The following is a 21541-nucleotide window of genomic DNA, read 5'->3' as shown; positions in this document are numbered from 1 at the left end:
AATCAGTGAAGAATTGAGGGAGAAGAGATTTGTGTGGAAACTGCTTGTTAGGGCTTAATTACTCCATAGCTTCATTATTAATTGTGATTATGCAAATTTGGGTAGAAGGTATATGCACCCCAGGCAGACCTACCTTCCTGCAAAAAAAGCATAAAAATCGGTGAAGAGTTGAGAGAGAAGAAGGGACGACAGACAGACGACAGACGACACATGACGCCATAAACTCATCGCCTGTTGGCTGGATGAGCTAATAATTATATGACTCAAACAAAGTTCTGTTTCATTCCTAACATGGCTCACGTTCTCCCATGCTCAGTCGTCCCCCCCGGCTGTTATGATATTCATTAGATGATGTCATAAGATGCCGTTAATCAAGCAATCTCTCAATGGTGCCCATTGTTGTAAACAGTCATCATTTTAGACGTCCTGCCCCATAAGAATTGTAATGCTCTGATTGGTCAACACACCCAAAACGTTACTAGGAAACATTAAACTGACATTGATAAGCATTGCGTTATGCTCAGAATGTTGACTCAAGTTCAACTTGAAATCAACGCTCTGCTTGTATGTCACTAGGTAGCCAGCAGTGTCAGCCATTTTGCTGCTAAAGCATGGCAAACAATAAAAAATCTTCTATTTTCGCCGGTATTCCTGCTGGTCAGCGTGAGCCCTGCTTTACTGTCATAAAATTTAAGCGCTGCACACCAAGAACTATTCACACATCGTACCAGACAAAAGTTTGGACATACCTTCTACTAAAATGTTTTTTCTTTTTATTAATTAAAAGTCACTTCATGTCTTAAGGTAATAATGAATGTCTTTTTCTCTTTACTTAGTTGAGCGGTTCTTGACATAATATGGATTACTGCAGCTGTGATATAGAATAAGGCTATTTACTCTATTTTTATTATTTACTATTTGCTGTTTGATCTCAAACACATTAAGAAGGCAAAAAACTCGTCCACTAATTACTTTTTAACGAAGCACACCTGTTAATTGAAAAGCATTCCAGATGACTCCCACATGAAGCTGGTTAAGATAATGCCAATAGTGTGCAAAGGATCTTCAAAGTAAACGCTGGATATTTTGAAGAATCTAAAATATCAAACATCTTGTTTTTTCTTAAAAATCTTTTTTTGTTTACCACATAATTCCATATACAGTCAGCAGCCACTTTAATAGGAACTTGTTCTTGATTCTAAGATTCCTGTTCTTGGCTGCAGGACTGGAACCCGATGTGCTCTTCTGCTATTGCATGCTGAGATGCTTTTCCGCTCACCACAATTGTAAAGAGTGATTATATGAGTTACTATATATGTGAGTCACTCAGTGTTTTTTTGTTTTTCGCACCATTCTGTGTAAACTCTAGAGACTGTTGTGTGTGCAAACCCCAGGAGATCAGCAGTTTCTGAAACATTCAAACCAGTCCATCTGGCTCAAACCAACACCCATGCCACAGTGAAAGTCGCACTTTGAGATCATAATTTTTCCCATTCTGATGTTTGAAGTGAACATTAACTGAAGCTCTTGATTTGTATCTGCATGATTTGATGCATTGTGCTGCTGTCAAGGGATCGGCTGATTAGAGAACTGCATAAAACAGCAGGTGGATGGGTGTTCCTAATAAAGTGGCCAGTGTAATGTTCCATATGTAATTTCATAGTTTAGTCAAAATACAGAAAAACCTGTACATGACTGAGTAGACTAGGCGTGTCCAAACTTTTGACTGGCACTGCATATAAAAAGAACTATATTTAATATAACAACAAAATGAGGTTTATTCATTTATTATTACTTTATTAGATCACTCAGCACTCCTTACTCCCCTATTTTGTAATATAACTCAACGTAATTTAAATGAATAGTGAAATCATTTGTCGGACACACGACACATCTCAAATAGTCTTTAAAAACAAGATATTTTTGCTTAGACGTTCTTGAAATTTTAAGCACATGAGTGATATGGTTGCTTGTACCAACAAGAGAGCAGTATAAAGAATCGTGGTAAAAGACAGGAAGACAGAGTTTCCACTAGCAAGTCCAAAGGCAACGAGGAGGAAATCAACCCAAAGGTGTGGTATGCAACACAAACATAGTAAATTATGTCAAGTCATGCCCATAAATAGTTTACTTTGGTTCATTGCCCATCTGCACAATAGGTTTTGAAGCATTTTAATCTGAGCAGATAATACAGGGTGTTTCAAAAATTTTTATATAATTTCACAATCTAATAACTTTGCCAATTCTCCTTCAATTGACCTCAAATTTTAACAGCATGTGTGGAAACAGGTCAAAATTTTATGTTCAATGTTTTTTGTTTTTATCTTTTTATCCCCTACCCAAACAAAGTTAAAGGGGATATAGAAACTGCTTCCGGCCGGCCGGCCAGCTGTCCGTCTGGTCACGTTTTCTTTTCCGGGACATATCTTTAAAAATACTGAAGATAGCTTCATGAAACTTTTGTATACATGTCAAGCAACATGTGAAGTGGTGCATTTTGCTACTTTGGAATTTTGAAGAAAAAAAATCAAATTTTTACATAGAAAATAGATTTTGACTTTCTTTCTAAGAGCAGTGTTCGTTTCCGGAGCATACAGTGGATATAAAAAGTGTACACACCCTGTTAAAAAGACGTTTTTCTGAAATATAAAAAAAAAAGAGTCCACAATAAATAATTTCAAAACTTTTCCCACCTTTAATGTGACCTATAACCTGTACAATTCAGTTGAAAAACAAACAAATCTGTTAGGGGGAAAAACATAAAAAATAAAAAGCGTACAGTAAGCTGGTTGCGTAAGTGTGCACACCCTTAAACTAATACTTTGTTGAAGCACCTTTTGATTTAATTACAGCATTCAGTCTTTTTGGGTTCACACCTGCCATCAATTAAAATGACTCTGATTAATCTCAAATACTGTTCAGACATTTACTCAGTTGCATCCTCCAGCAAAAGCCAGCATTCACAGAGAGCTTACAAAGCATCAGAGGGCTCTCGTTGTTGAAAGGTGTCAGTCAGGAGAAGGGTACAAAAACATTCATTAGATATACCATGGAGCACAGTGAAGACAGTCATCAAGAAGTGGAGAAAATGTGGGACAACAGTGACATTACCGAGAACTGGACGTCCCTCCAACATTGATAACAAGACGAAAACTGGTCAGGGAGGCGGCCAAGAGGCCTACAGCAACACTGAAGGAGCTACAGGAATTTCTGGCAAGTACTGGTTGTGTACTACATGTCACAGCAATCTCCCGTACTCTCCATATGTCTGGACTATGAGGTAGGGTCAAAGAAAAACATCCAGGCCCGGCTAAATTTAGCAAAAAAACACATCAACTCTCCCAAAAGCGTGTAGGAAAATGTGTTATGGTCTGAAGAAATCCAGGTTGAACTTTTTGGCCACAATTCCAAAAGGTATGTTTGGTGCAAAAAACAACACTGTGCATCACCAAAGGAACACCATACCCACGGTGAAGCACGATGGTGGCAGCATCATGTTTTGGGATTGTTTTTCTTCAGCTGGAACAGGGGCTTTAGTCAAGGTGGAGGGAATTATGAACAGTTCTAAATACCAGTCAATTTTGGCCTAAAACCTTCAGGTGTCCACTAGAAAGCTGAAGATGAAGAGGAATTTCATCTTTCAGCATGACAATGACCCCAAAAAAGTTTTGGAATGGTCCAGCCAGAGCCCAGACCTAAATCCAATTGAAAATCTGTAGGGTGACCTGAAGAGGGCTGTGCACAAGAGACACCCTCGCAATCTGGCAGATTTGGAGCACTTTTGCAAGGAAGAGTGGGCAAATATTGCCAAGTCTAGATGTGGCAGGCTGATAGACTCCGACCCAAAAAGACTGAATGCTGTAATTAAGTCAAAAGGTGCTTCAACAAAGTATTAGTTTAAGGGTGTGCACACTTATGCAACCAGCTTATTGTATTTTTTTGTATTTTTTTATGTTTTCCCCCCTAACAGATTTGTTTGTCAATTGAATTGTACAGGTTATAGGTCACATTAAAGGTGGGAAAAGTTTTGAAATTATTTATCATGGTCTCATTTGTTTTACATCAGAAAAACCTATCATTTTACTGGGGTGTGTACACCTTTTATATCCACTGTATATCCAAAACTATTCATGATACTGATTTGAAACTTGGTATACATGTTAACAAGGTGATGTAGCTGTACCTTTTAGAAACGGGTTCCGTCCGTCCGGCTGTCCGGCCAGTCACGTTTTCATTTCCGGGCCATATCTTTAAAACTACTGAAGATATCTTCATGAAACTTTGTATACATATCAAGCAACATGTGAACTGGTGCCTTTTGTTATTTTGGATTTTTGAAAAAAAAGTATGTTTCAAATTTTTACTTAAAAAATAGATTTTGACTTAGTTTCTAAGAGCGATGTTCGTTTCCAGATCATATATCCAAAACTATTCATGATACGGATTTGAAACTTGGTATACATGTTAACAAGGTGATGTAGATGTGCCTTTTCATACTAAGAAATTTGAGAAATTTAAATTTTTCATGTTTCCATGGAAACAATTTCAGACTTAGTCTCTCAGGTTAGTCTTAGGGGTAGGTTTTGTTTCCGGAGCAGAACTTGAAAACTATGAGTGGTATGGTCTTGAAAGTTGGTGTATGTGTTGATTTAAGTAATGTATATGTGCCTTTTGATACTAAGAAATGTGGGAAATTTTAATTTTTAGCTCACCTGGACCAAGGGTCCAGTGGGTTTATGCCATGGGCTGCTGAGGTCAGTGTAAAGCGGTAGGGTTGGTTTCCTGCAGCAGAACTTGAAAAATGTGACAATATCTTGAAATTTGGTATATAGTTGGTATGTAGGGCAAGGGATAGATGACTGTCTTCTTGTTAGGTATAGAAATGCCATTCACTGGAAAAGAAAAGGCGTTTTGTGTGTTAGAGTACGCTTGAACACAGTCGAACAAGACTGTGCAGCGTCCATTTATGAGAGAATTCTCTAAAAATGCACTGTTACCAGAAAAGACTATTACCAAGGACATACTGTACTGCAGTGTGTTTGGCAGGAACTGGACTATCAACTTGACATGTGCCATGTCTCAGATGGCATGCATATTGAAAATTTGTGAAATCATTTATGGAATCCACATATCTTTTGAATTTCTCATTCAGATTTTGAGGAATAAATCTTATATTGCTCACCATTAAGCCTGTTCAGTTTTATTTGCCTAGACTATGTAGTTTCTGGGATATATGACGAGTCATGGAATCCACGGACACATGTCGGCTGAAACGAATCCGAGAAAATCGTAAAAGAAGCATTAATTAATTAATTAATTAATTAATTAATGCTTCTTTTACGATTTTTTTCGGATTCGTTTCGGCCAACATGTGTCCGTGGATTCCATGACTCGTCACATATTTACATCTCAAATAATATCAAATTTTTTTGAAACACCCTGTACAACCTTATATATTTCAGAATTCGTCTTGTAGTTGCATCAATAAATATAAGAGAACCAGGTCTATTGGCAGCTTTACATGCCCATGCTATTTACTTCTTTTCTCCAAACTCTTCTCTTCCCATCATTCTAGTATGAATTAACCCTTCTCTCATCTGTCCATAGGATGTAATTCCAGAACTGTACAGGCTTTTGTTGTTAAAGATGTTTTTGGAAAACTCTGGTATTTACGTTTTTGTTGTAAATTGTTGTATTTATTCTGGCGAAGTCTGCTCTTGACACACCTACACCTACCTCCTGGATGGTCTTCTTGACCTAGCCAACTGTTGTGAAAGTTTTTTTTTTCTTTATTAATCTGTTATCCACGACAGTTGTTTTCCATGGTCTTCCAGGTCTTTTGATGTTCCCGAGTTCATCAATGCATTCTTTCTTTTTAGAAATGTACCAGATGATTGATTTGGCTACAGTTAATGTTTTTGCAGTTTCTTTGGTGGGTTTGTTTTGATTTTTCTGTTTAATGAAGGCTTGCTTTACAAGCAGTGACAGTTAAGAGTTTACAACAACAGGTTCCGAATGCAAATGCCACACCAGAAAATCAACCCTCGACCTTGTATCTGTTTGTATCTGTAAGTGAGATAATGATGGAATAACACACACCTGGCTATGGAACAGCTGAGCAGTCAATTGACCAGTTCCTTTTGGTCATTTAAAAAAGGAAGACCACATACGGTACATGAAGTGCTGTAATTCCTGTACCATTCACCCAATTTGGATGCAAACACCTTCACATTAAGGCTGACATTTCTGTACCTCACAGTGGTATGGTTCATATAAAAACAAACAAACAAAAAATCCAAACTAAATCACGCCCACCTTAAAACAATATAGATACAAATATTTGGAACACTAAACAGATATACAGTGGGGCAAAAAAGTATTTAGTCAGTCACCAATTGTGCAAGTTCTCCCAATTAAAAAGATGAGAGAGGCCTGCAATTTTCATCATAGGTATACCTCAACTATGAGAGACAAAATGAGAAAAAAAAATCCAGAAAATCACATTGTCTGATTTTTAAAGAACTTATTTGCAAATTATGATGGAAAATAAGTATTTGGTCAATAACAAAAGTTCATCTCAGTACTTTGTTATATTCCCTTTGTTGGCAATGATAGAGGTCAAACGTTTTCTGTAAGTCTTCACAAGGTTTTCACACACTGTTGCTGGTATTTTGGCCCATTCCTCCATGCAGATCTCCTCTAGAGCAGTGATGTTTTGGGGCTGTCGCTGGGCAACACGGACTTTCAACTCCCTCCAAAGATTTTCTATGGGGTTGAGATCTGGAGACTGGCTAGGCCACTCCAGGACCTTGAAATGCTTCTTACGAAGCCACTCCTTCGTTGCCCGGGCGGTGTGTTTGGGATCATTGTCATGCTGAAAGACCGAGCCACGTTTCATCTTCAATGCCCTTGCTGATGGAAGGAGGTTTTCACTCAGAATCTCACGATACATGGCCCCATTCATTCTTTCCTTTACACGGATCAGTCGTCCTGGTCCCTTTGCAGAAAAGCAGCCCTAAAGCATGATGTTTCCACCCCCATGCTTCACAGTAGGTATGGTGTTCTTTGGATGCAACTCAGCATTCTTTCTCCTCCAAACACGACAAGTTGAGTTTTTATCAAAAAGTTCTATTTTGGTTTCATCTGACCATATGACATTCTCCCAATCCTCTTCTGGATCATCCAAATGCTCTCTAGCAAACTTCAGACAGGCCTGGACATGTACTGGCTTAAGCAGGGGGACACGTCTGGCACTGCAGGATTTGAGTCCCTGGCGGCGTAGTGTGTTACTGATGGTAGCCTTTGTTACTTTGGTCCCAGCTCTCTGCAGGTCATTCACTAGGTCCCCCCATGTAGTTCTGGGATTTTTGCTCACCGTTCTTGTGATCATTTTGACCCCACAGGGTGAGATCTTGCGTGGAGCCCCAGATCAAGGGAGATTATCAGTGGTCTTGTATGTCTTCCATTTTCTAATAATTGCTCCCACAGTTGATTTTCTTCACACCACGCTGCTTACCTATTGCAGATTCAGTCTTCCCAGCCTGGTGCAGGTCTACAGTTTTGTTTCTGGTGTCCTTTGACAGCTCTTTGGTCTTGGCCATAGTGGAGTTTGGAGTGTGACTGTTTGAGGTTGTGGACAGGTGTCTTTTATACTGATAATGAGTTCAAACAGGTGCCATTAATACAGGTAACGAGTGGAGGACAGAGGAGCCTCTTAAAGAAGTTGTTACAGGTCTGTGAGAGCCAGAAATCTTGCTTGTTTGTAGGTGACCAAATACTTATTTTACAGAGGAATTTACCAATTAATTCATTAAAAATCCTACAATGTGATTTCCTGGATTCTTTTCCCCCATTCTGTCTCTCATAGTTGAAGTGTACCTATGATGAAAATTACAGGCCTCTCTCATCTTTTTAAGTGGGAGAACTTGCACAATTGGTGGCTGACTAAATACTTTTTTGCCCCACTGTAGGTGTAGGGTGGCACGGTGATGTAGTGATTAGCACTGTCACCTCACAGCAAAAAGGTTCTGGATTCGAGCCCAGCGGCTGACTGGGGCCTTTCTGTGTGGAGTTCCTCCGGGTGCTCCGGGATCCCCAATAGTCCAAAGACATGCGGTTAATTTAACATGGGCAACCATTGCCTGAAGGTTGAGCTGAAGTGCCCTTAAGCAAGGCACCTAAGCCCCAACGCTGTAGCGTAACTGCCCACTGCTCTGGGTATGTGTGTGTGTGCTCGTGTGCTCATTGCTCACTTGTGTGTATTCACTGTTTCAGATGAGTTAAATGCAGAAGAGGAATTTCACTGTGCTTAAGTCTGTGTTTGAGTGTACATGTGATAAATAAAGGCTTCTTGTATTCTTGATCGTGACATTGGGTTACACCTGTAATGTGTAGACAGCTGCATATACAGTATAGACATTATTAATCTGAATAGAATCTGAACTGCTTCAGATTCTAGAATAGCAAACAGGAACTGAAAACACAGCATAGCAAACATAACATTAACATCAGCTCAAAATTACAGGAGGTAGAATTAACTAAAAAAAGAATAGTAAACGTAAAACAGCGTATATATGAAAAATAGTTGAAACTAAAAAAAAAATTTGAAAGAAAATACCTATAAAAACTTGATCAACATGAGTTTAATTGTAAAGCTGAAACTCAGAACCAACTGACAAAAGAACACACGCTAATTATAAAAAAAAATCAATGAAATCAACATAAAGACATATAAAGCGCACAAAACACCCAGTATAGTCCAGAAATGATGCATATGGAAGATTTATTATTCCTGAAATTGATTCCACTGCAAAGATGCTTTGAGGCAAAATGTTTTCTTACAAAAATCAATGCTGTTCCGTTTCAAGGAAAACATTAATCCAGGATTACATCGCTCATATTGCTTATTGGTTGTGAAACATTTGTAATAAGTCTCTATAAATAAACTGCAGGAAGTACTGCTGCCTCAGCATAAAGATATCAGATTCAGCCTGAAACAACCATCACAGTAATGTGTGTAGCGTGCATAATAAATAATAAAACACAGATCACAGTGATGCTGAATTGAAAAGAAGTGGAGGAGAAATCTGAAAGTTACATCTCCACAGTTCAGAATCAATTGATTAAACATGATCGAGAAGTTACAGGACTCGAGACAAGCTTTTTTTTACCCAGAACTGTTCAAAACGTGTCCCGAAACTTTGAGTGAGCCATTTTTAAAAATAGTGAAAATTGCTTGTCACAAATATTACTTTATTTGTTTACGGTTTGTGACCTCGGTATTACACACACCGGCCACTTTAATAGGAACTTGTTGTTGATTCGAAGATTACTGTTCTTGGTTGCAGGAGTGGAACCCAATGTGTTATTCTACTGTTGCATTCTGAGATGCTTTTCTGCTCAACACGGTTATAAAGAGTGATTATATGAGTTACTTTATCTTTCCTGGTAGCTTGAACCAATCTGTCCATTTTCCTCTGACCTCTCTTGTCAACAAGGCGTTTGTTTGAATATTTCAGAAACTGCTGAAAACCCCAGCAGTTTCTGAAATATTCAAACCAGTCCATCTGGCACCAACAACCATGCCACAGTAAAAGTCACACTTTGAGATCACATTTTTTCCCATTCTGATGTTTGAAGTGAACATTAACTGAAGCTCTTGATTTGTATCTGCATTATTTTATGCATCATGCTGCTGTTAAGGGATTGGCTGATTAGAGAACTGCATAAAAGAGGAACTCTGCATCAGAACTTAAATGTTTAAAGTGCATATTCTGGACCAATTTCGTTTTTTTTTATATGAAAGTATGTCCCTTTACACACTCCTCCAGAAGGGTAATTTTGCACAAGGCCATCTGTCTACAGCAGAAAAAATAAAAAATAAAATAAAACGCGTCTGGAAAAATCCCAAGGGAGTCTAGAGCCAGATTCATGACGTTACCTGCAGAAGCACCAGCAGGCTGAGAGAGCTTTGCATGGTTTCAGTGCACAGCCTGTGTAGACCAAGCGCTCCCATTTCTCTCTCATTGTCCGGTCTTTTGGAAAATGATGAGTACTAATCCCATCAAGATTGGTGTTGCTACACCCTCCTACGATACATCTGTTAACCATTTTAATAATTACATGATAACGTTGAAGAAATTTGCAGAAAACCACCAGGTCGTTTTCTCATAAACAAACCAGCGCTGACGTAGGATTCAGAGGGAGGCGTCCCGCACGCGACGTCACTAAAATCAATGTTTACCGGGAAATCCAAATGGCAAGTTTTTTCAGAGGCGGACCAATTTGCCTCAAATGGCTTGATTTCAACTGAATTTTTCTGGTATTGCGCAAGGTAAAAAAAATTGCAGAGAAGGCAGAATGTTACAGATATTTGACCAAAGTTTAACATAAAATAGGAGAATTACATTGATCTTGCTCCTGAATTTACCCATGATATGCACTTTAATGTAACTATAAACCTGATAATGTTTATAAAGCATTCTATATAAAGGAGTATGACATGACATGACATTTTTAACAAGTCAAATTTATTGCTATAAGAGGAATAAAACATGACTGATTTTAGTTTGCAGCATTCCTGAATTTGTTAGTGGATACTTAATAAACAAACAAAACAAATAAAATGATAATGCTAGCAACCGGCTTCTAGTATTTTCCCGATGTAATGACGTTACGTGTACACCGCATTCATTATGTATGTCTGGCCACGCCACCACCTTTTTCCGCTTCAAAGCCACAGCCGATGCTATCATCAATCAGCAATGGTTAGTGCGTCCAGTCCAATTGGGTGATGGCACATTACACACAATCTCATAAGCCGAGCCTCTACTTTATTGCCAGCTGTCAGTCTGCAAATGTTTAGCAGTCTTTCCCCATCTCTGAAACATTGAAACAGACAAGAAATAGAAAGACAGGTGTCAGCTTTTAGATTAGATTAGATGAGATTCAACTTTGTCATTGCACAGGTCACAGGTACAAGGCAACGAAATGCAGATAACATCTAACCAGAAGTGCATAGCAGTAAATAATGTGTAAAAAATATATATATATACGATATACGATACTCGTGTGTGTGTGTGTGTGTGTGTGTATGTATGTGTGTATATATATATATATATATATATATATATATATACAACCCCGATTCCAGAAAAGTTGGGACAAAGTACAAATTGTAAATAAAAACGGAATGCAATAATTTACAAACCTCAAAAACTGATATTGTATTCACAATAGAACATAGACAACATATCAAATGTCGAAAGTGAGACATTTTGAAATTTCATGCCAAATATTGGCTCATTTGAAATTTCATGACAGCAACACATCTCAAAAAAGTTGGGACAGGGGCAATAAGAGGCTGGAAAAGTTAAAAGGTACAAAAAAGGAACAGCTGGAGGAACAAATTGCAACTCATTAGGTCAATTAGCAATAGGTCATTAACATGACTGGGTATAAAAAGAGCATCTTGGAGTGGCAGCGGCTCTCAGAAGTAAAGATGGGAAGAGGATCACCAATCCCCCTAATTCTGCGCCGACAAATAGTGGAGCAATATCAGAAAGGAGTTCGACAGTGTAAAATTGCAAAGAGTTTGAACATATCATCATCTACAGTGGATAATATCATCAAAAGATTCAGAGAATCTGGAAGAATCTCTGTGCGTAAGGGTCAAGGCCGGAAAACCATACTGTGTGCCCGTGATCTTCGGGCCCTTAGACGGCACTGCATCACATACAGGCATGCTTCTGTATTGGAAATCACAAAATGGGCTCAGGAATATTTCCAGAGAACATTTTCTGTGAACACAATTCACTGTGCCAACCGCCGTTGCCAGCTAAAACTCTATATTTCAAAGAAGAAGCCGTATCTAAACATGATCCAGAAGCGCAGACGTCTTCTCTGGGCCAAGGCTCATTTAAAATGGACTGTGGCAAAGTGGAAAACTGTTCTGTGGTCAGACAAATCAAAATTTGAAGTTCTTTATGGAAATCAGGGACGCCGTGCCATTCGGACTAAAGAGGAGAAGGACGACCCAAGTTGTTATCAGCGCTCAGTTCAGAGGCCTGCATCTCTGATGGTATGGGGCTGCATTAGTGCGTGTGGCATGGGCAGCTTACACATCTGGAAATACACCATCAATGCTGAAAGGTATATCCAGGTTCTAGAGCAACATATGCTCCCATCCAGACAATGTCTCTTTCAGGGAAGACCTTGCATTTTCCAACATGACAATGCCAAACCACATACTGCATCAATTACAGCATCATGGCTGTGTAGAAGAAGGGTCCGGATACTGATCTGGCCAGCCTGCAGTCCAGATCTTTCACCCATAGAAAACATTTGGCGCATCATAAAACGGAAGATACGACAAAAAAGACCTAAGACAGTTGAGCAACTAGAATCCTACATTAGACAAGAATGGGTTAACATTCCTATCCCTAAACTTGAGCAACTTGTCTCCTCAGTCCCCAGACGTTTACAGACTGTTGTAAAGAGAAAAGGGGATGTCTCACAGTGGTAAACATGGCCTTGTCCCAACTTTTTTGAGATGTGTTGTTGTCATGAAATTTAAAATCACCTAATTTTTCTCTTTAAATGATCCATTTTCTCAGTTTAAACATTTGATATGTCATCTATGTTCTATTCTGAATAAAATATGGAATTTTGAAACTTCCACATCATTGCATTCCATTTTTATTTACAATTTGTACTTTGTCCCAACTTTTTTGGAATCGGGGTTGTATAATGATATGATAGATATTTACAGTATGTTCAAAATGTGCAATATGAATGAACTGTAGTGCAATGGTATGATACATAGATATTTGCAGTATATACAAAACACGATATGAATAAACAGTAGTGCAAATAGTGATAGTGCAATGCAGTCAGTTCAAGTCAATTCAGTTTGTTGGGGGGAGGGGCGGCTATTCACTTGAATCCTGGTGTCTTGTAACGAGTACATCCTGGGCTTTCCAATGATATATCTTGTGACTAGGAGGGTTGCTGGGAAACTCCTAGTAAGGAAATCACAACGAAAGAGAAATTGAGAGACACATTTTTTTTTATTGGTTCCCAGGAGGTTACATTTCAAAAATTAATATGATAAAAAATTTTTAGCTGCCAAACAGCCAGCTGAGCAATTCTGCTATTCTGTTTGAATGTCTTGCTCACCCAGTCTGTGTGTGCAGTTCTCTCAGCATGTAGAATGACATATGGAGTGATCAGAAACGACAGAAATATCACACTTGGGGCTTGTGATGACGGGACTCAAAAGTGTCAGACTCAATTAAGTATGTGCTCAAGCGTAAGCTAATTAACAGTCGTGACTGGAGGAGATGCAGCCTGTGTGGAAGTGTGTATATCAGTTACCGATGCCCTGCTTGTGTATCCCACTAATGTTTGTCTTTATTTGTTTCTCTCTAACGCTTCAGGAAGTAGAGGTTTGTATAAAATGTGCTTTGCTTTGCAATATGAAATGTGTATGATGCAAGGAAGTAATAGATTACAGTGCATACTGTTGCCTAATACTGAAGTGTGTTTCAGGAGCCTGCATCATGGAACCCTGGGAAGCCGCTTGATCAAGGTGGATATGACAAACTCAATGTCTAAAATGATATTCTATTTACTCTATCTGCATTCACTGGATATGAGCAATCTCATGCTCTGATTGGCTTGTCTACTACTAGGCTATCAGCTCATATACCGTGAGTAGAGAAAAACAAAATGTGTTGCTGAACCAACCGAGGACAAAATAAAAACTCTACTTGAAAACAAAACCCCCAAAAATGCAAAAAAAAAAGGCAACAAAATATGGAATGAAAGTATTTGATGGTAAGAATATATCTTTTTTTATATCCTCCTGAGAATCAACCCATAGACTTGTGTCCTCTGTAGTTGACATTTGTTTTATGTGCACACCCTCTTACTCTTTCAAGCTTGAATCCTGGTGTCTTGTAAAGAGGCCATCCTGGGCTTTCCAATGATATATCATGTGACTAGGAGGGTTGCTGGGAAATTCCTAGTAAGGAAATCACAACAAAAGAGAAATTGAGAGGCACATTTTTTTCTTGGTTCCCAGGAGGTTACATTTCAAAAATGAATATGATAACATTTTTTTCACAAATTGCTACTGTCATTTTGCCGGTTGGTTTACATTCTAAGCGGAAATGATTTTTTTCGGACGTTTTGTATAAAGTTTTTATTTATCAAATTTGCAAAAAATAAAAAATGCTCTGTTTCTCAAAATCCAGTGAATGTAGATAGAATAAAACAGTTATTCCACTCAATCTCATCGTGCATGGCTTATTGACAACTCGGTGCTACGTGCCTTGTCAGCTATCAGCTCATGTACGACTCGATTTCGTGGAATAACTGTTAAATATAAGAGCGCATCATTGCAACACCAAAGCATCATTTAAGTAATACAGTTCGTCAATGCACGAGCTTACTATTAGTATGATTTTATAATATAATATTTTACCAGCTTGACCATACTTTCAAGCAAGTATCCTACCGAAGTGGCTTTTAGATGTTACACAACTATTCATTTTTACTCTGTGACCAGTAATTAAAAGTAGACTGCCTTTCAGATTTTAATTGTAGGTCATGAAAAGAATTTTCCCTGACACCCAATTATTTTTGTTTAGTGGACCAAAAGCTACTGAATTCGAATCACAGACTTCCACTTTTATTTATTTATTTATTTAAATAAAACGATTAATTAATTTAGGGCCATGTTGCCATTTTTTCCTGCTTCACCATGACCCAATTCAAGATGCATCATGTGGTGGGCTTTCCCCATTTGTGGAAGGCATTGTGGGATACAAATTTGAAACAGGAGAGAAAAATGGAGGACGTGAGTGTGCGAATGAAACGTGAAAGACCGACTACAGTAACGGAAAGCGAGAAGAAAAGACATTATGTTGGAAAGGAAACGAAACGCAGGACCAAACTAATAAATATTGGTGGTCAGCGAGCACCTCGGTGTGATCAGCTGTTCGTTTAGTGACAGAATGATGTAACTGTCAGTACACGGTCAAGGTAAACCTGTGCATGCGCACACACACAGACTTCCTCTGTCTGATTGACTGCACGAAACAAGCAATTTCATGCACATTATTTGCTCAGGAATCCCCTCAAATTAAATAACTTCCCAGCCACAGAATGGCCTGATATTTTGTGAGATATTACAGAAATAAACATGTATCACAATGAACAAATTTCAGAGGGAACTAAATTTCACCGATTTTATGAAATTGAAAGGCCGTCTTGCTTAAAAAAAAAAAGAGCAGTTGACAATTCGCAATGTTTTAAAATTAATTTAATAAAATTGTAATAGTTTGCTAACTAAAATTTGTGTATCATTACACAATTTAAGGATGTAGCAATTTTAACAATACATTCCTTTGGACAAAGTGGTTTCTTTTGAAACTTGAGAAATGAGCGTACGCAGCACGGAAGCTGATGTCTGTCAACAGCGCTCTTGTCATTGATCAATGAGTGGCCTTCCTTCCTTCCTTGGATGATGGATGCTGTTTCTATAGCAGCGTCTTGTCCGTTTTGCTGCGATGTTCAAGTCCAGCCTCGGTAGCATCCGAAAATGAGTCTAGCATCTCGCATTTGGTGCTGAAAACTATCTGGGTGGGATTGCATAATGACGTGCAAAACCCTAGTCCATAGGTACCCATGTGGTCGCACAGCTGGTTACAATTAGTTACTGTATTACTTAATGACTAACAGTTATTCCACAAAATCGAGTGGTACGTGAGCTGATAGCCGACGAGGCACGTAGTGCCAAGTAGGCTATAAGCCATGTACGATGAGACTGAATGGAATAACTGTTTTATTCTATCCACATTAACTGGATTTTGAGAAACAGAGCATTTTTATTTTTATTTTTTGCAAATTCAAGAAATAAAAACTTTATATAAAACGTCCCACAAAATCATTTCCGCTTACGCGGACTTTTAAAAACCTATCGATGGCTGCACGAATTGACTTTAGTGTTGTTTTTTTTGTAGAAAGTGCCGTCTTGCTGTCATGCCAAGGTATAGAATAGTTTTAGACATTTATTTAATTCTTCCTTGGACATTTCACTTCTGTAAGTTTCAAACTTCTTTGAACTTTTGAACCAGTCTAAAAAAATTCTCAACAAATTTTAATGCTTAAAGATGAAGAATACACACAAACCGGTGAAGTGACAGGAGCAATTTGTGAAAAATGCTATTATAATAATTCTTGAAAAATAAAAAAAGATACATTCTTACCACCAAATACTTTTATTCCATATTTTGTTGCGCTTTTTTTTTTTTTTTGTATTTTTTTGGGGGGCTTTGTTTCCGAGTAAAGTTTTTATTTTGTTCTCGGTTGGTTCAGCAACATGCTCCGCCATTTTGTTTTTCTATACTCATTGTATATGAGCTGATAGCCTAGTAGTACAGTAGCCAATCAGAGCATGTGACTGCTCATATCCAGTGATTGTGGATAGAATAGTGTTGGTTAGTTTGAACAATGATTGTATGACATTAGCAAAACCGTGTTCCCTAAAATCAAGCATCAATCTTGGGTTATTAGTGATTGTTGAGGAATCACACTCATGCATGCAGTATCACAGATGCGCACGCACGCGCACACACACACACACACACACACACACACAGACAGAGGCTCTAAAACAATGGAATTAAAGGGAGGTAAGGAGATTAGGTTTGAATAACCTGCTGAAGCCAGTGCTTCATTTTGCTAAGACTCTTACCTGGGTGATCAGAGATCATTCTAAAGTGTGTGCGGGTGTGTGTATGTGTCTGTTAGGACCTTATCATTTTGAATGATGAGAAATATTGTCTTTCTTCTCACACTTTATTTTAAACATACAATTATTTCAATGTTAAATGTACAGTCTGCGCATTTGAAGTTATCTTTGATGTTATCTCTTTTTTTCTTTCTTTTGTGTGTGTGTGTGTGTGTGTGTGTGTGTTAGCTCTGGATCCTGCCAAAGACCCCTGCTTAAAGATTAAATGTGGCCGACACAAGCAGTGTGTGACTGAAGACTACAAAACACCCACCTGCGTTAGCCAGATGAGGTAATCATCATCATCATCATCAATTCCATGCTTAAACCCAAGCGATAGACCCCAGTGGATTTGTACCAGAGTTCACTCAGTGTACCAACAGAGAACATACCAAATGTCCATATCATATGGCTCACTGTTCTTCCCAGTGCTTTGTTTTCACGGTTTCTGAAAGTCGAACTCCGAGTTGCAGTTATATGATGGGATGAGTTTCATATCGAGTGAAAATATTGTTTCTTTTACAAAATATTGCTACATTTATTGTATTAAAGATTAAACATGGTCATGTTCTTTGTCCAATTCTGAGCTTTATCAACGAATGCAGATCTATAAATATGGTTGTATGCGTTATTATAAATTTCTCCAAGAATGTAGAGGATTAAATCCTCAATCACAAGCTTGGACTCCAAAAAGCAAGGCATTGTACTTTTCAGGAGTTTTTTTTTTTTTTAGGATCGGTCATACTATAGATGACTTGCAACCATGTAATCAAAATGTGCTATGTCATGAGCGTCCACCAAGATGGTGGATATACAAAGCAGCTAGAATGGCAGCCGCTGAAAGCGTGTCTGTAAACAATACTGAATTTTCTCAGCATTACCACAATTTGAACAGTCAAGCGAAGATTCGATATAAAGAGAAGATAGATATGTGTGGTTTTGATCCATATTATTTAAAAAAGTCAGACTTTTCTGAAGATAAGATGCTTCTACAGACCATCGAGTACCCAGATATCGCGTTCTACCTGGTTGGGCTGCCGAAGAATCAAGTCAGACCTTGGACGAAACATAGCCCATTTTCTGAGTGGGTGCCCAGTCTGGATTGTTTCTATCATATAATTTTGCTGGCGCTCCTAGAAGCGAAATGGTAATACACGTGTTAAAATTATAACAACGACCAAATGAACCATGACAAGAGAACGCTAATTTTATAGCAAAATTCTAGCAACAGGAAATAAAATTCTTCCATGATGTTATTGAGGAGGCTTTTGAATCTCACCTGAGATAAAATGATTACTGTGAACACAAGCTGTTTTGGTTTTAGCCTCTGTTAGATCAGCCCTGCCGATGTTGTTCAGCCGTGCTTGTCTTCTCTCCGTACGAAGCCTCAGAGTTTCCTCGTCCTCTTTCCATATCACGGACAAAATTCTAAAAAATCGGAATGTGCCACGGTCACGAGTACTGTTGTGACCACAACCAAATACAGCACAAAGATTTGGCATAGCTAAAAGAACGCTTAAATCAGTGAAAAAACAAAGAGAGTTGTGCACGTGACTGTTTTGTATGGAATGTCTCTTGACCCCGCATTTGTATATCCACCAACATAGCTGACATCCATGTTTTTATTTTGCTTTGACGTCAAGGATACAACCAGCATCAACCAATGCTGACTGGATCGTTGGTCTCATTGCTTTCAGCCTCGTGACAATTTACTGTTGGCACTTTGCAGGAATGGAAATAGTTCTCCATAGCAGGAGGTGAAAATTGTGTATTTGTGTACAACTCTAATGAATGCTGTTTCAACATACTGTGTATGGATGAAAATAGCCAAACGAACTAGCTTAGCTACCATTTTGACTCTATTGTGACTGGGTCTCCTCCTCACAGTTTAAACAATCTCCTAGTCTATATATTTTTTCAACAAAATATAGTAGCTAGTGACAGCAGAAATATTGTTCACTTGTTATGCTTGCTTTTGTTTCTTTTCTCCTGGACCGTTTTGCTTGGCTGAGCAGTCAATCAGAGAGCTCAGTCTCTTGCCAGGCGCTGATGCCAATTAAACCTGTTTAGTAGGAGCTGACCAGGACTGACTAGTGACAAAAACAGCCCTGTGTCTGTTTGAGCTGTTCCCAAAAACAAGCTCAGTGGTCACTAAAAGCAGTTCAGAATCTGGCCCCACCAAAATCAGGACTTTCTATCTTTCCCAAATATATTGTTGTATACTCAGCAAAACTACATGTCTAAATGAAGCGGTTTTTCCGAACAAGGTCTGAAAATAGCCACATTGTCATGATCTGCTCCAGACTTCCACTCCGGAGATTTACTATCTCCCAGTTCAGCACAACCCAGATCCGGTACGGGACTTCCACCTTGCCAGCATTCACTTCCTGGTCTTCTCTGCTGTGTATAAATAGGCCATTCTCAGAAGGGGACTTTGCTAGAATGTCTTGTTTGTTTCTCACGTCATCTCTGTGCCATTTTTTGCTTCCTGGATTTTGCTCTGTTTTGCCTAGTCTTAGCCACAGTTTTTTGCACTCTCTCATTTTGTCAGTTTTTCATGTTTTTTGCACTACGTTTTTTGTCTCCAGTTTTTGTCAGAACTATTTTTTCATGTTTTTTTCATATTAGCACTTTGTCTTTGTCTACCTTGTTGTTGTCTGGATTATTTTTGCTATTTTTGTTCGTTGACTCTTTTTGGACTTTAATTAAGTCATTTTTTATTCATTAGATTTTCTGGTTTGTTTTCGGCTATTGGATCCTAACTCGCCACATCTCGCCACCCTTAACAGTACGTTCTTGCCAACATGGATCCAGCGGAACTTAACCATCTGAGAATGGCTATGCAGCAGCAAGGAGCCCTCCTCAGGACCCACCAACAGGAACTTAGGCAGATCACTCAGAACCTGGCCACCCTGTCCGACTCACTCACCCTCCTAGCCACACAACTCCAGCACTCCCAAGCTGTGCCTACCCCTGCCCAGCCGTCTTTCTTTAGCTCCCACCACCGCCGCTCTCCATGAACCAAGACTCCCTTTGCCTCAGCCCTACAGTGGAGAATCAGGTACCTGCAAATCTTTTTTGTCATAGTGTTCGCTGATCTTGGAGCTTCGACCTCTGGCTTTCTCCACAGAACGCTCCTGGGTAGCCTATACCATCGCGCTCCTCACCGGCAAGGCCAGGGAATGGGGGATGGCGGTCTGGGATGCCAACGCACCCTGTTGTTGCAGCTTCAAGGAATTCTCTGAGGAAATGAGGCGAACATTCGACCACTCTCTGTCTGGCTGGGTGGCGGCAAGAGAGCTCATGGAGCTGCGGCAGGGGTCCCGATCTACCTTGGATTATGCCATTGAGTTCATGACATTGGCAGCGTCATGCAGTTGGAACGTGAGTGCCCTGGTCGACGCGTTCCTACATGGCTTATCCGACGCCATCAAGGATGAACTCATCTCACGGGAACTGCCGTCGGACCTCTCCAGCCTGATGGACCTTGCCAATCATATTGACGTGCGGGTCCAACAACTGAGGAGAGAGAGGAGCCGCTGCAACTTCAACCCTTCTCCACCTCGTCCATCGAACCCATGCAAGTAGATTGGGTACGGGTGTCAGCGGAGGAACGACTGCGCCGACGGAGCACGGGGTCTTGTTTCTACTGTGGTCAGCAGGGACACATCTGCTGAGCCTGCCTGCTAAAAGGACGAGCCCACCAGTGAATCGAGGGGCCCTGGTAGGCAATGCTCGGAACCAGTCCCCTGCCAACCGACCGTTGCTTCCCGTTATCACTCCCAACAATCGGCATCACCATCTTCAGGCACTTGTTGACTTGGGGGCAGACAGGAACCGGATCTGCTCCACCACCACCAAGGATCTCAGAATCCTGTTACTCACCCTCGAGGTCCCTCTCACCATCCTGACACTCAATGGCACTGGCTTGACCACCATCAGTCACCTCACCACCCCACTCACCCTAAGGATTTCAGGCAATCACTCCAAAACTATACAACTTCACGTCATAAACAACCCTCACGTTCCCATTATTCTTGGATTACCCTGGTTGATGCAGCACAACCCCCACTTAAACTGGACTGACCACACCATCTTAGGCTGGAGTCCTTCCTGCCTGGCCTCCTGCCTGAACTCTGCTCTGCCTCCTGCCAAACCACCTCAGCCCTCAGGCAGCCAGTTTCCCGACCTTCCTTTCTCATGTGCTTCCGGAATATCTGGACCTCAAGCCTGTCTTCAGTAAGACCCGAGCAGTGTCCCTTCCCCCTCATAGGCCCTATGACTGCAGTATCGACCTCCTGCCAGGGACGCCGCCACCCAAGGGACGTCTCTACTCTCTTTCCCCCGCCGAGAGACAAGCCATGGAGAAATACATCACTGAGTCTCTGGCAGCTGGGATCATCCACCCTTCATCCTCCCCAGCAGGGGTGGGATTCTTCTTCATGGAGAAGAAAGACAAGTTGCTCCGCCCCTGCATTGACTATTGAGGTCTCAACGCCATCACGGTCAAGAACCTCTACCCACTACCGCTCATGGCTACAGTCTTCGAACTACTCCAGGGAGCTAAGGTGTTCACTAAACTGGACTTACACAATGCCTATCACCTAGTTAGGATCAGGGAAGGGGACGAGTGGAAGACGGCCTTCAACACCACCACAGGCCACTATGAGTACCTCGTAGTCCCTTTCGGCCTGACTAATGCGCCCGCGGTATTCCAGGCGTTGGTTAATGATGTCTTGAGGGACT

At 40.0% G+C, this 21541-nt stretch overlaps 1 protein-coding gene across 1 annotated transcript in view; it reads left to right on the top strand.

Moving 5' to 3' along the window:
* spock3 (SPARC (osteonectin), cwcv and kazal like domains proteoglycan 3) overlaps nt 1-21541 on the top strand; it is a 114557-nt gene that overhangs the window by 53710 nt on the left and 39306 nt on the right. Inside the window, exons 3-4 of the mRNA XM_060916593.1 lie at nt 13549-13588; nt 16985-17087. Coding sequence (XP_060772576.1) covers nt 13549-13588; nt 16985-17087 — 143 coding nt within the window. The remainder of the gene's footprint in view (nt 1-13548; nt 13589-16984; nt 17088-21541) is intronic.

Source organism: Neoarius graeffei, chromosome 3 (genome assembly GCF_027579695.1).
Source record: "Neoarius graeffei isolate fNeoGra1 chromosome 3, fNeoGra1.pri, whole genome shotgun sequence".
NCBI lineage: Eukaryota > Metazoa > Chordata > Actinopteri > Siluriformes > Ariidae > Neoarius > Neoarius graeffei.
The sequence above is the reverse complement of the archived record's forward strand: the minus strand, read 5'-3'. Positions and strand labels throughout refer to the sequence as shown.